The sequence below is a fragment of the Scyliorhinus torazame genome, chromosome 22, assembly GCF_047496885.1.
Source record: "Scyliorhinus torazame isolate Kashiwa2021f chromosome 22, sScyTor2.1, whole genome shotgun sequence".
NCBI classification, from domain to species: domain Eukaryota; kingdom Metazoa; phylum Chordata; class Chondrichthyes; order Carcharhiniformes; family Scyliorhinidae; genus Scyliorhinus; species Scyliorhinus torazame.
In genome coordinates, this window is record NC_092728.1 from 104,232,350 (window position 1) to 104,244,916 (window position 12,567).

Consider the following 12,567-nt stretch of genomic DNA (forward strand, 5'->3'; position numbering starts at 1 on the left):
CTCTCCCTCTCGGTCTCGGTCTCCCTCTCGGTCTCCCTCTCGGTCTCCCTCTCCCTCTCGGTCTCCCTCTCCCTCTCCCTCTCGGTCTCCCTCTCTCTGTCTCTCTGTCTGTCTCTCTCTCCCCCCCCCCCCCCCTCCCTTTGAAGAGCAATCCAATCAATAGATCCTCCAAATTATTTTCCCTTCCAAGTATTTATCTTTGTTTTTATCTTTTGTGGTTGTATAGGTGACATCCTTTGAATGTTAGTTTTAATAATAAAAATCTTTATTAGTGTCACAAGTAGGCTTACATTAACACTGCAATGAAGTTTCTGTGAAAAGCCCCTAGTCGCCACACTCCGCTGCCTGTTCGGGTACACGGAGGGAGAATTCAGAATGTCCAAATTACCTAACAGCACGTCTTTCGGGACTTGTGGGAGGAAACCGGAGCACCCGGAGGAAACCCACGCAGACACGGGGAGAACGTGCAGACTCCGCACAGACAGTCACCCAAGCAGGATTGAACCCTGGACCCTGGCGCTGTGAAGCAACAGTGCTAACCACTGTGTTGCCCATAGTTTTCTGTAGTTTTGTTCCAGAGCTGCTGTTTAATAATTGCTGAGCCTGAGTTTTGACGGCTGCTCCGTGTCATTTGCTCTGCAGAATTTCCAGTTCCGTCAGATGAAGAAAATCCGAATCTTTGAGTCTCCGCAGGCCTTGCCGAAGGATCGGGTTAATCTCCTGACCATGTCCAACATTTACGGACTGGTGTTTATTGGATGGAAGGGTGGCCTGAAGATTATCAGCAGCCAGTACATCAGCATGGCTGACAAAAACGAGGGGAGCATTAACACAATAAGTAGGTGTACCTCACATCGTAGTCACTTCTTCCCATTGTACCCACCGTGCCAGCTCTGTTCAATAAGATAATGGCTGGTCTGATAGTGGCCTTAACTCGGGTTTCCTGCTTGTCCCGTATAACTCCCTGGACAAGGAGGGAGTCCACAAGCTGGGATTGTATCGATGGGCATGGAGGGTTTTCACCCTGGTGTTTAGGATTTTGAAAGAAGTTGTTCCTGCTGCTGCTGTTTGGGGAGTAGAAGAGAAATTCGAGCCAGGCCATTCGGCCGGGAACTTGGGAGACACGTTTTCGCGCAGGGTGGCAGAAGTGTGGAACGCTCTTCCTGTCAAAAGCAGCAGATGCCGTTTCAATGAACGGTTTCAAATGAGATCCTGCTCGGCAAGGGTGGGAAAGGATGTGTGGCCGAGGTGGGCGGGTGGTTTTAAGGAATGGTTTTGCCATAATCTCGTAGCGTGGCAAAAAACAAGCTGGTTGCTCTCTTCCTTTTCCGCTTACTCTCGCTGAGTTGCCGGCTCCTGTGTCCTTGGACAATATGCAGCCTGCCTGCTCCCAAGATCAGGAGCTGCAGTTAGCCTGCGGGCCTAAAGTGAGGAGGTGAACAGTCCACAATCGCTGACTCTCATTGGTGCGTATTGTTGTGATGCAATGACAACTGGTGAGACGCTGAGTTGAGTGTCAGTTGTGACGACCTATTCAGTCAAATAGTCCACTCGAGTGTGCCCCCTCTCCTCCCACCCCTGCACCCCACTCCCTCGGTGTCTCAATTAAGACGCTGATCCGCACAGACGTGGGCATACCTGGCTGGGCCAGCATTTATTGCCCACCCCTTGAGGGGGCAGTTAAGAGTCCACCACATTGCTGTGGCTCTGGAGTCACGTGGAGGCCAGACCGGGTAAGGACGGCAGATTTCCTCCCCAAAAGGACATTTGTGAACCAGGTGGTTTTTTACGGCAATCGCCAATAGTTTTGTGGTCATCGTTAGACTTCTAATTCCAGAATGTTACTGAATTCAAAATTCACCATCTGTAGTGGTGGGATTTGAACCCAGGTCCCCGGAGCTTTACTCTGGGTTTCTGACAATACCGCTACGCCACCACCTCCCCAGCGTACAGTTAGACACCATGTGCAGGGGTAGCCAGGTGTGAACGCAAGCCACAGAAGGAGGGAAGACAGTCGGGGTGAGCGATAGCTTCAACGGCCGGGTGCCTGGGCTTGCTGATGGCCATGTCCAGGTAATATTGTGTTATCCTCGATTTTGTTTGAGGTATCTGGGGTGGGACCTGAACACGCAACTTTTTGACTGAAAGGTTAGCGTGCTAAATATTGAGTCACTGCCGGCCGATCTGTTCCTCTGTTTTCCTCTTCTGGAGTCGACAACCGAAACCAAGACCAGCCCCTTAAAGTGGCACTGGGACAAACTGCAGACAAATGCAGAAACCAGGCTTGTTTGAGGGCTGGTCCAATTGGGTGTCGAAGATCAATAAGATTCAGTAAGCATAATGGAGAGAAATGTCCTTGTGTTGGGGAGGGAAAGCTGGAACAATGATCTTAAAATGAGCGCTCGGCCGTTTCTGAGGGCAGTTCCGAGTCGGCGGAATCGCTGATTCATATGAAGGGCTTATCCCACCCCTGAGCCTAACCCAGTTGAGGAAGGCCGATTTCCTCCCCTGATGTTCATAGTTAGCCAGATGTGTTTCTACGGCAACCTGCTAGTCTGATGCTTAATGGTGCATTTAATTCCAGATTTATTAAATTAATTGCATTTAAATTCTATCACACGTCAGCTGCCCGGGTGATATTGGACCTCGTGCCTCAGGAGCGTTAGTCTGGACCACCGGTCCAGCAACATAGAACATATCCACATTGCTGCAGTCCCCCTAATGCTGCGTCCTCCTTCATATGCCTGTATCGAAACCTCTTTTTCCTGTTCTAGTCGATGATGCCCCTCTCATGTCGGTTTTTATGAAGCTCCCAGTACACCACATTGCCCTGAGCTGTGACGATTTAACCCTGTCTGTTGCCATGTCATCAGAGGAGTATGGGCTCGTCATCGCCTTCTTTGACATACGAACGTTTTTGAACAAGGTGAGTGTTGATTTTTCTCCCATGATGTTAAGCTCAGATTCATTGCTGTGACCAAGCTCAGTGTTTTAAACACTTGCTCTCCGTTAGTGTGAAGCTCACCTCGGAATCTCCGTTTACATAGAGATGGGATGTTAACTAATCCAGGAATATCACTGGAATCATACAGCGCAGGAGGTGGCTTTCTGAAAGAGCCACGACCATTTCAACTGCACTTTCCAAACCTGCGACCTCGAAGGACAGCAGGTACCTGGGAACCCCACCACCTGCAAGTTCCTCTCCAAGTCACTCACCTTCCTGACTTGGAAATATATCGGCCGTCCCTTCACTCGCTGGGTCAAAAACTTGGAACTCCCTCCCTAACAGCACAGTGGGTGTTGGTCAGGACTGAGGAGGGAGAAGCACCAGCTGAGCTCCCAGCTCTCTCTTCCCCCATGAAACTGAGGGGCATTGGAAAGGGTGCAGAGGAGATTTACCAGAATGTTGCCTGGTATGGAGGGAAGATCTTATGAGGAAAGGCTGAGGGACTTGAGGCTGTTTTCGTTAGAGAGAAGAAAGTTAAGAGGTGACTTAATTGAGGCATACAAGATGATCAGTGGATTGGATAGGGTGGACAGTGAGAGCTTTTTTCCTCAGATGGTGATGTCTAGCATGAGGGGACATACCTTTAAGTTGAGGAGAGATAGATACAAGACAGATGTCAGAGGTAGGTTCTTTACTGAGAGAGTAGTAAGGGTGTGGAATGCCCTGCCTGCAACAGTAGTGGACTCGCCAACACTAAGGGCATTCAAATGGTCATTGGATAGACATATGGACGATAAGGGAATAGTGTAGATGGGCTTTAGAATGGTTTCACAGGTCGGCGCAACATCGAGGGCCGAAGGGCCTGTACTGCGCTGTAATGTTCTATGAATCTTAAGTGTAATGGAGCCAAAATGAGAAGGTGGAGTTGAGATACAGATCAGAGCTGGAGGGGCTGAATGGCCTCTCTCCGTCCCGATAATCCAAAGTTTGTTTGCTTTTAGACGGAAACATTTGACATATACAAAGTGTTCCTGTCTCTTCTAACTAAATCAAATATATCATTTTATTCTTTTTGTGTGTTTGATGACATTGTTATGAGATAGAAGGCAGACTATTATTTGAATGGCCGTAAATTAGGAGAGGGGAATGTGCAATAAGACCTGGGTGCCTCGTACACCAGTCGCTGAAGGTAAGCAGGCAGGTACAGCAGGCGGTAAAGAAGGCAAATGGCCTTCATTGCGTGGGGATTTGCGTACATGAACAGGGATGTCTTGCTGCAACTACACAGGGCCTTGGTGTGACCACACCTGGAGTATTGTGCGCAGTTTTGGCCTCCTTATCTGAGGAAGGATGTTATTGCTATGGGGGGAGTGCAGCAAAGGTTTACCAGGCTGATTCCTGGGCGGCGGCGGGGGGGGCGGGACGGACGGACACTGAACTGACGTTATGAGGAGAGATCGAATCGGTTAGGATTGTATTCACTGGAGTTCAGGAGAATGAGGGGGATCTCATAGAAGCCTATAAAATTCTAACAGGTCTGGACAGGGTAGATGCAGGAAGGATGTTCCCGATGGTGGGTGTGTCCAGAACCAGGGGTCACAGTCTGAGGGTACGGGGTGGACCATTTAGGGCAGAGATGAGGAGAAATGTCTTCACCCAGAGAGGGGTGAGTCTGTGGAATTTGTTACCACAGGAGGTAGTTGAGGTCAAAACATTGCATGTTTTCAAGAAGCACTTGACAGGGCGGACGGGGGCGTAGTGGTTAGCACTGCTGGCTCACGGCACTGAGGACCCGGGTTCTATCCCGGACCAGGGTGACTGTCCGTGTGGAGTTTGCACATTCTCCCCGTGTTTGCGTGGGCCTCACCCCCACAACCCCAAAGATGTGCAGGGTAGGTGGATTGGCCACGCTCAATTGCCCCTTAATTGGAGAAAAAAAATCAATTGGGTACTCTAAATTTAAAAAAAAAAAAGATAATTCACTTGGGGCAAAGGGGATCAAAGGATATGAGGGGAAACTGGGATTGGGCTATTGAGTTGGATGATCAGCCACGATCACGACAAATGGCGGAGTGGCTCGAAGGGCCGAACGGCCATCTCCTCCTATTTTCTATGTTCTATTCAACATCCTCACCAAGTGGGTGGAGAATGAAGGAGAGATTATTTAATGGAGTCTATATAAACAGAATTGATATTAACGAATGACGTATTTAAAATTCCAATCCTTGTGTTCCAATCCTTCCACGGTCTCACCACTTCCGAGCTCCACAATCCCCTTCAGTCCCCCAAATTTCCCTGAACCTCCTATCCTTCCTGTTGAGCGTTCCCGATTTTAATCACTGGCCGTGTTGCAGCTACTGCAGGTCCCAATATGGAATTATTTGCTGGAGGAGAATAATAACTTTGGGGGGGGGGGGTCACTTCACTAATAAAGAGACACTTACTGACACCAGAGCGTGGCTGAGTTAGGAGATATATGCTTGTAATGTTTCCCTCTGCAAATAAACGTTAGGCCGAATAAAGATCAGCTCCAGTCCTAACCTCCGCCTGCCTAACTTTATTGAATATAACACCGTTGAGACCTCGTCCATTTGCCCTGAGTCGCCTTGTGTTGCCCGGTGTTGCGTTTGGTCTGATTACGGGCCTGTGTTGGAATATGTTTCGGGCTGTGAATAAATGCAAGCTCTTGTTGCAGGAGAAGCAGCAGAAACGACCGTTTGTGTACTACAAATCAGAAACCAAATGCACGGTGCTGGATTTGAAGTGGAACCCCGCAGTGAGCAGCATCCTGGCCCTCTGCCAGTCAGATGGCAGCTTGACCATACTGGAAGTGACTGACGTCATTAAGCAGCATGCGTGCCTTCCACCTACAGCTGCTATAACTTCACGTACGTGTCGCTCCTACACAAGGACTTGGGCACAGGCATGAATTGTACTGATCCCATTGTGTCATTTATAGGCTGTGGATTGTGTCATTATCTACTGGGGCTGTGGGGAGTGTCTCCCTGTTTGTTTTCTGCAGAGTTGTGTTGCCTAAGTAGCTCGCCCGCTTTGGGTTCACTGCTCGCAAATCTGCAATAAACCTTGGCTAGTATTAAAAAAAATATTTGGGCCGATTGTGCGAGAGAAAATGGGTGCTGGCGTTCATGACTGTTTATCTTGGGCAATGCTTTGCAGTTTACTTGTGTGTGGGGCTGTTTCTCCTTTGTTCCCGATATTGCCACTATGCCCTGGTTGAATAGGGTGTCTGAGAAGTGAGAAACCAGAGTGACTTCTGGTCCCATTTGCTTCTCCTTCCCCATCCCTCCCCAACCACCTACCCAGCTAATTTTTTCCTGGATTAAAACCTGTCCTCTGCGCACAGCTTCAAGCTTGTCTGGCAAACCTTCGCTACCTCTAGAGCAAGAACATCCTCCCTCTGATAAGGAGGCCAAAATGGCATGCAATATTCCAGATGTGGCCTCACTAAGGCCCTGTATAATTGCAGCAAGACATCCCTGCTCCTGTACTCTAATCCTCTCGCAATGAAGGCTAGCGTACCATTTGCCTCCTTTACCGCCTGCTGTACCTGCCTGCTTACCTTCAGTGACTGGTGTACGAGGACACCCAGGTCCCGCTGCACACTCCCCTCTCGTAATTTATGGCCATTCATCAATACTCTGCCTTCCCACTTTCGCTACAAAGTGGATACCTCATTTATCCACATTATATTTCATCCACCATTCATTTGCCCACACACTCAACTTCAACTCACCCTCCCACCCAGCTTTGCAAAGCTGTTCATTTCTACTCTTTCATGCCTGCCAACCGGTTTTCTATCCATCTCCATTTCCTACCCCTAATCCCATGCGATTTAATTTCACTAATCTCTTATGTGGGTCTTTGTTGAAAGCCTCTGAAAGTCCAAATAAGCCACATCCACTGGCTCCCCTCGTCAATGCTACCAGTTGCATCCTCGAAGAATGGCCAAGCATGGTTTGGATACATTTGACTAAACTCTCGGCAATGGGGTTGAGTCTTAACTGCTCTCGAGGGCAATTTCGGGATGGGCAGTAAATGCTGGCCTTGCCAGGCATGCACACATTGCATGAACGAGTTAAAGGAAAGCCAGCCCGCGACACGGCAGGTTGGAGCAGACACCCTCTCCTCCCCTCCCCTCTCCTCCTCTCTTGGAGGTTTGCTGTTGAGAAATGGGTGGCTGGGCTGGGGAAATAAATTATCCCTCGAAGTGTAACATGTTCTCTCTCGCCCCCCCCCCCTTCAGTGTGCTGGAGTCCGAAAGGTAAGCAGCTGGCCGCAGGTCGACAGAATGGGACGGTGGTTCAGTACTCACCGGTAAGTTCCAGTGGCCTTTTTAGCGTTTTCCACTATTTTCTTGCTGTTCCCCATCTTTGCAATTTCTCCCGGCCCCAAACCCTCGGGTACCTGTGCTCCTCCCATTCACTGTCACGGATATTAATCACTCCATTTTAGCACAAGGCCTCCCAGCTTCCTGGGCCCTAAGCTTCGGGGATCCCGACATAAACCTCTCCAACTCTCTCTTGTCTGTTTTACGACAGTTCTCAACAACAATGGCGCCTGCCCTGTTGTGCGTAGCTTGGGGGGGTCACGTTTTATTCTGATAACACTCCTGTGAAGCACCTTGGTCCATTTTACTGTGCTAAAGGCGCTATATGAATGCAAGTTGTTGGTATGCCTGAGCACTCCAATGGATGGGAGGGGGTCTGGCTCAATTCAAAACTGGCGTTCCATTTTCCAGGTGTTACAGTGGCTCCAGTGAGCAACACACTTGTGTTTATCCCAGTAAACCTTTCAGCCAGGAGCGGAGCTCAAAGCATTTAGCTACACGCCAGCCCTTTCACCTGTCCCTGGCATGAAATCCCCTGCCGTTCAGGGGCTGTTTAGCACAGGGCTAAATCGCTGGCTTTGAAAGCAGACCAAGACAGGTCAGCAGCACGGTTCGATTCCCGTACCAGCCTCCCCGAACAGGCGCCGGAATGTGGTGACTAGGGGCTTTTCACAGTAACTTCATTTGAAACCTACTTGTGACAATAAGCGATTTTCATTTCATTTTCATTTTGTTTCATTCAATAAGAACTGTCGGCTGCCCTCAGCACTGTTGGTGCAGTTTGATGGTGCCCGATATATTGTCCCCAAACTAGACCGTCCTGTCATTTGTGACCCAATCAGTTGTTTGTGCTCCCAACAGCGGAATCCCTTCGGTTCCGTCTGAGAATCGAGGGGTTCTCTGATCTTTGGAATTCTCTAACCCAAAGGGCAGGAGGTCGCGGGGAGGGGGCGAGTAGGAGGTCGCGGGGGTACGTGTAGGAGGTCGCGGGGGTACGTGTAGGAGGTCGCGGGGGTACGTGTAGGAGGTCGCGGGGGTACGTGTGGGAGGTCGCGGGGGTACGTGTGGGAGGTCGCGGGGGTACGTGTGGGAGGTCGCGGGGGTACGTGTGGGAGGTCGCGGGGGTACGTGTGGGAGGTCGCGGGGGTACGTGTGGGAGGTCGCGGGGGTACGTGTGGGAGGTCGCGGGGGTACGTGTGGGAGGTCGCGGGGGTACGTGTGGGAGGTCGCGGGGGTACGTGTGAGCGGGAGGCCGCGGGGGGGGGGCGAGCGGGAGGCCGCGGGGGGGGGGGGCGAGCGGGAGGCCGCGGGGGGGGGGCGAGCGGGAGGCCGCGGGGGGGGGGGGCGAGCGGGAGGCCGCGGGGGGGCGAGCGAGCGGGAGGCCGCGGGGGGGGGGGCGAGCGGGAGGCCGCGGGGGGGGGGGGGCGAGCGGGAGGCCGCGGGGGGGGGGGGGCGAGCGGGAGGCCGCGGGGGGGGGGGGGGGCGAGCGGGAGGCCGCGGGAGGTCGCGGGGAGGGGGCGAGCGGGAGGACGCGGGTGTGGGGGTTCGGGCGATGGCTCGGGAACGTAGGGCTATTGTGGGCCGGTACAGTTGAAGTGGAAGATCGGCTATGATCTTGTTAAATTCAGAGGTTTTAACAACTGTTTCTTGTTGTTTTAGCTTTTAAACGTGATCATGCTCCAAGTTCTTTTCTGTAGGTTCTGCAAGAAAAGAAGGTCATCCCATTTCCACCTTTCTACACTTCGGAAAATCCAGTTAAAGGTAGGGATGTATGTGTGAGACTCCAGGCACTGGAAATTGTCACTTTAAAACTGTACCGTTTAATTGACATTTACTTCATCACTTGTTTCCAAAATACTGTCGTTAATTCAGTGTCGGACTCTCAGCATTGTGACAGAATGCAGACTCTGGGGACCTCTGGTGGCAGAAAGGGGTTGAACAATTTTTGCAGTTTCTTAGCTTCTACAACACCGTTTGGCACACTGGCCTCCTGAAGTTGCCAACAAAACCACTTTTAAAAAAAAAAAATGAGTGGCTAGGTTTTGTGCAATGTCTGCCCTGGTGGGGACGATGCCGGCATTAAAACTGGTGGCTATGGTGTTGTTTGCATCACAACTAGGGTAACCGATTGGAGCTGTGACAAGCGCACTGGAATATGGCTAGGACTGGGAACCTTCTCGTACTTTATGCACGTTTTCCCTCCTTCCTAACTTGGGCCAGCTGTAGTGATCTTAACTTGAGCACAGGTCAATGACCAGGCTGGGCCTGGCTGTTTCAGGCAGCAACCCACTCGGCAGAGACGTCCTCACGATATCCTCGATCCGAGTTTGAAATAAAATAGAAATAATAAATGATCTTTATTGTCGCAAGTAGGCTTACATTAACACTGCAATGAAGTTACTGTGAAACGCCCCTAGTCACCACATTCCGGCACCTGTTCGGGGGCACAGGGAGAATTCAGAATTCTCAGCTGGTACAGGAGTTGGAACTGTGCTGTTGGCCTGGTTCTGCATCACAAACCAGCTGTCTAGCCCACTGAGCTGAGCCAGCCCCATGAGATGCTGCATTGAGCTCTGTAATCAATGAAATGGGGCATCACTGAACTGGAGAGTGACTGAGTTACTGGGTGTGGAAGAACATGCTCTGTCAGGTTGAATCCTTCTAATGGGCAGGTTAAAGACATGTAGGGATTAGATTAAAACCTGCAAGGATTTAAATTGGGGTCAATTACTCGGGGGCATAGGTTTAAGGTGCGAAGGGCAAGGCTTAGAGTAGATGTACGAGGCAAGTTTTTTTTACACAGAGGCTAGTGGGTGCCTGGAACTCGCTACCGGAGGAGGTGGTGGAAGCAGGGACGATAGTGACATTTAAGGGGCATCTTGACAAATACATGAATAGGATGGGAATAGAGAGATACGGACCCAGGAAGTGTAGAAGATTGTAGTTTAGTCGGGCAGCATGGTCGGCACGGGCTTGGAGGGCCGAAGGGCCTGTTCCTGTGCTGTACTTTTCTTTGTTTGTTTTTTGTATTATCCAAGGTTTAATATGTTGGGCCCATCCACTGGACATCAGAAGGATGAGAGGTGATCATATTGAGGGGTGCAGTTTAAGGGTAAGAGATTAGGACATTTTGTTTTCTCCCTGAGGGCCATTGGTCTGTGGAATTTTCCTCCCCAGAGCGCAGTGGAGTCCGGGCGAATGAATGTATTTAAGGCTCAGTTCGGCAGATTTTTGATGGACGAGACTTGCTGTGTTTTTGGAGGCAGACAGCAGCAAAGTGAATTTGAGGACTCGATCGGTGTTGAATGGCTGAGCAGGCCCCAGGGGCCCAATGGGCTACTCCTAGGGCCTGGGTTCCGATTACCACAGGGTTTTGCAGTTTGCCATCTGTTTGTTGCGGCTTTGATTTCCCAACAGCAGAAACAGGAGAACAAACCTGTCTTTCAGGAGGACCTTGTCACCACCTTCACGAAGCCCGTTACGGCCACTGTCGGAATGGTGCAAATTGGGGAAAGGTTCACAGGTGAAGGCTGAATTGGGGGTTGGGGGCATTCTGACACCAGTGCTCTCCAAGTTCTTTTTCCTTTTTTTTTCTCATTAAGGGGCAATTCAGTGTGACCAATCCACCGACCCTGCATATCTTTTGGGTTGTGGGGGTGAAACCCACACAGACACGGGGAGAATGTGCAAACTCCACACCGACAGTGACCCGGGGCAGGGATCGAACCCGGGTCCTCAGCACCGCGCAGTTAGTCACCTTGCGTGCACACACGTCCGTACCAGGGCAGCTTGCATTCTGTGCTACCAGAGATATTGCCCCTCTCCCGTAGCTGAAGTCTTGAGTTCGGGTATGGGCATTCCAAATAGCGCATTCTTTTTAAAATTCCAATTAAGGGGAAATTTAGCGCGGCCAATCCACCTACCCTGCACATCTTTGGATTGTGGGGGTGAAACCCACGCAGATACCGGGAGAATGCGCAAACTCCACATGGACAGTGACCCGGGGCTGGTATTGAACCCGGGTCTTAAGAGCTGTAGGCAGCAGTGCTAACCACTGCCACCGTGCTGCCCTCAAATAGCACTTTCACTGAGAAACAAAACGGTTGCTTTTAATTAAACCGGCTTGCGTAACGGGATTCTGACTCTTCCCTGCATCTGGGCTGTTTTGACGTTCAAAGTGTTGGATTTTGTTTACAGCTGGTACTCTGTTTCATTGATGCTGAGATTGTGTCTTTTCCTTTGACAGTGTTGGATATCTGCTGGATCAGTACGTACGTGTTTGCTGTGATTTATGTGGCTGCAGACGGATCACTGGAGAGTCCGCCTGAGCTTGTGATTCTTTCCCTGGCGGTAGGCGCTCTGTCTTTGGACATACTTTGAATTTTCACAAGTCACGTGTATAATCCTCTGACATTTAAAAAAAATAAAAAAATTTTATTCTCCTTTTTCACATTTTCTCCCAAATTTACACGCAACAATAATCAGTAACGAATGTAATGTCAATCCCCATGTCAATAACAACGATCCCATCCTCCCGCCAAACCCCAAACATTATCCCGCATGTTTACATAAACAAATGACAAAAGGAATCCGGAATCACCCACAGTCACCATTAACACGCACAGCCCCCCTCCCCCCAACCCTCCCAGCCCCCAACCTCCCTAATGTTCGATGTGATCCAATTCTCGAACGTGCATAATGAATAACGCCCATGAATTGTAGAACCCCTCCATCCTCCCCGCAGTTCAAATTTGACCTTTTCAAGCGTCAAGAATTCCAGCAGGTCCCCCCACCACGCCAGGGCACAGGGTGAAGAGGTTGATCCCCACCCCAAAAGGATCCACCTTCGGGCGTTCACGAGGCGAAGGCTACGATATCTGCCTCCGCGCCCGTTTCCAAACCCGGCTGGTCCGACACCCCGAATATGGCTTCCCGAGGGCCCAGGTCCAGTTTCACATGCACCCCTTTAGAGATTACCCTAAACACTTCCTTCCAGTAATCCTCCAGCTTTGGATGGGACCAAAACATATGAACATGGTTTGCGGGGAACCCCCCGCAACGTTCACATACATCTTCTACCCCCTCAAAGAGCCGGTTCATCCTTGCCCTTGTGAGGTGTGCTCTATACACCACCTTCAGCTGTATCAGCCCCAACCTCGCACACGAGGTGGTGACGTTCACCCTCCGGAGTACCTCACACCAGAACCCCTCCTCCATACCGTCTCCCAACTCTTCCTCCAACTTTGCCTTGATCCCTTCTAGCGGTGCCTTC

General features: G+C 50.7%; 2 protein-coding genes across 2 annotated transcripts in view; one reads left to right on the forward strand and one right to left on the reverse strand.

Annotated features, from left to right (window-relative positions):
- LOC140398867 (uncharacterized) overlaps positions 1–555 on the reverse strand; it is a 144,412-nt gene extending 143,857 nt beyond the window's left edge. Inside the window, exon 1 of the mRNA XM_072487809.1 lies at positions 541–555. Coding sequence (XP_072343910.1) covers positions 541–555 — 15 coding nt within the window. The remainder of the gene's footprint in view (positions 1–540) is intronic.
- Positions 556–643: 88 nt separating this feature from the next.
- The window catches only part of nup214 (nucleoporin 214), a 53,331-nt gene continuing 41,407 nt past the window's right edge, over positions 644–12,567 (forward strand). Inside the window, exons 1-6 of the mRNA XM_072487810.1 lie at positions 644–838; positions 2,775–2,926; positions 5,643–5,835; positions 7,212–7,282; positions 8,993–9,056; positions 11,542–11,645. Coding sequence (XP_072343911.1) covers positions 661–838; positions 2,775–2,926; positions 5,643–5,835; positions 7,212–7,282; positions 8,993–9,056; positions 11,542–11,645 — 762 coding nt within the window. The 5' untranslated portion in view covers positions 644–660. The remainder of the gene's footprint in view (positions 839–2,774; positions 2,927–5,642; positions 5,836–7,211; positions 7,283–8,992; positions 9,057–11,541; positions 11,646–12,567) is intronic.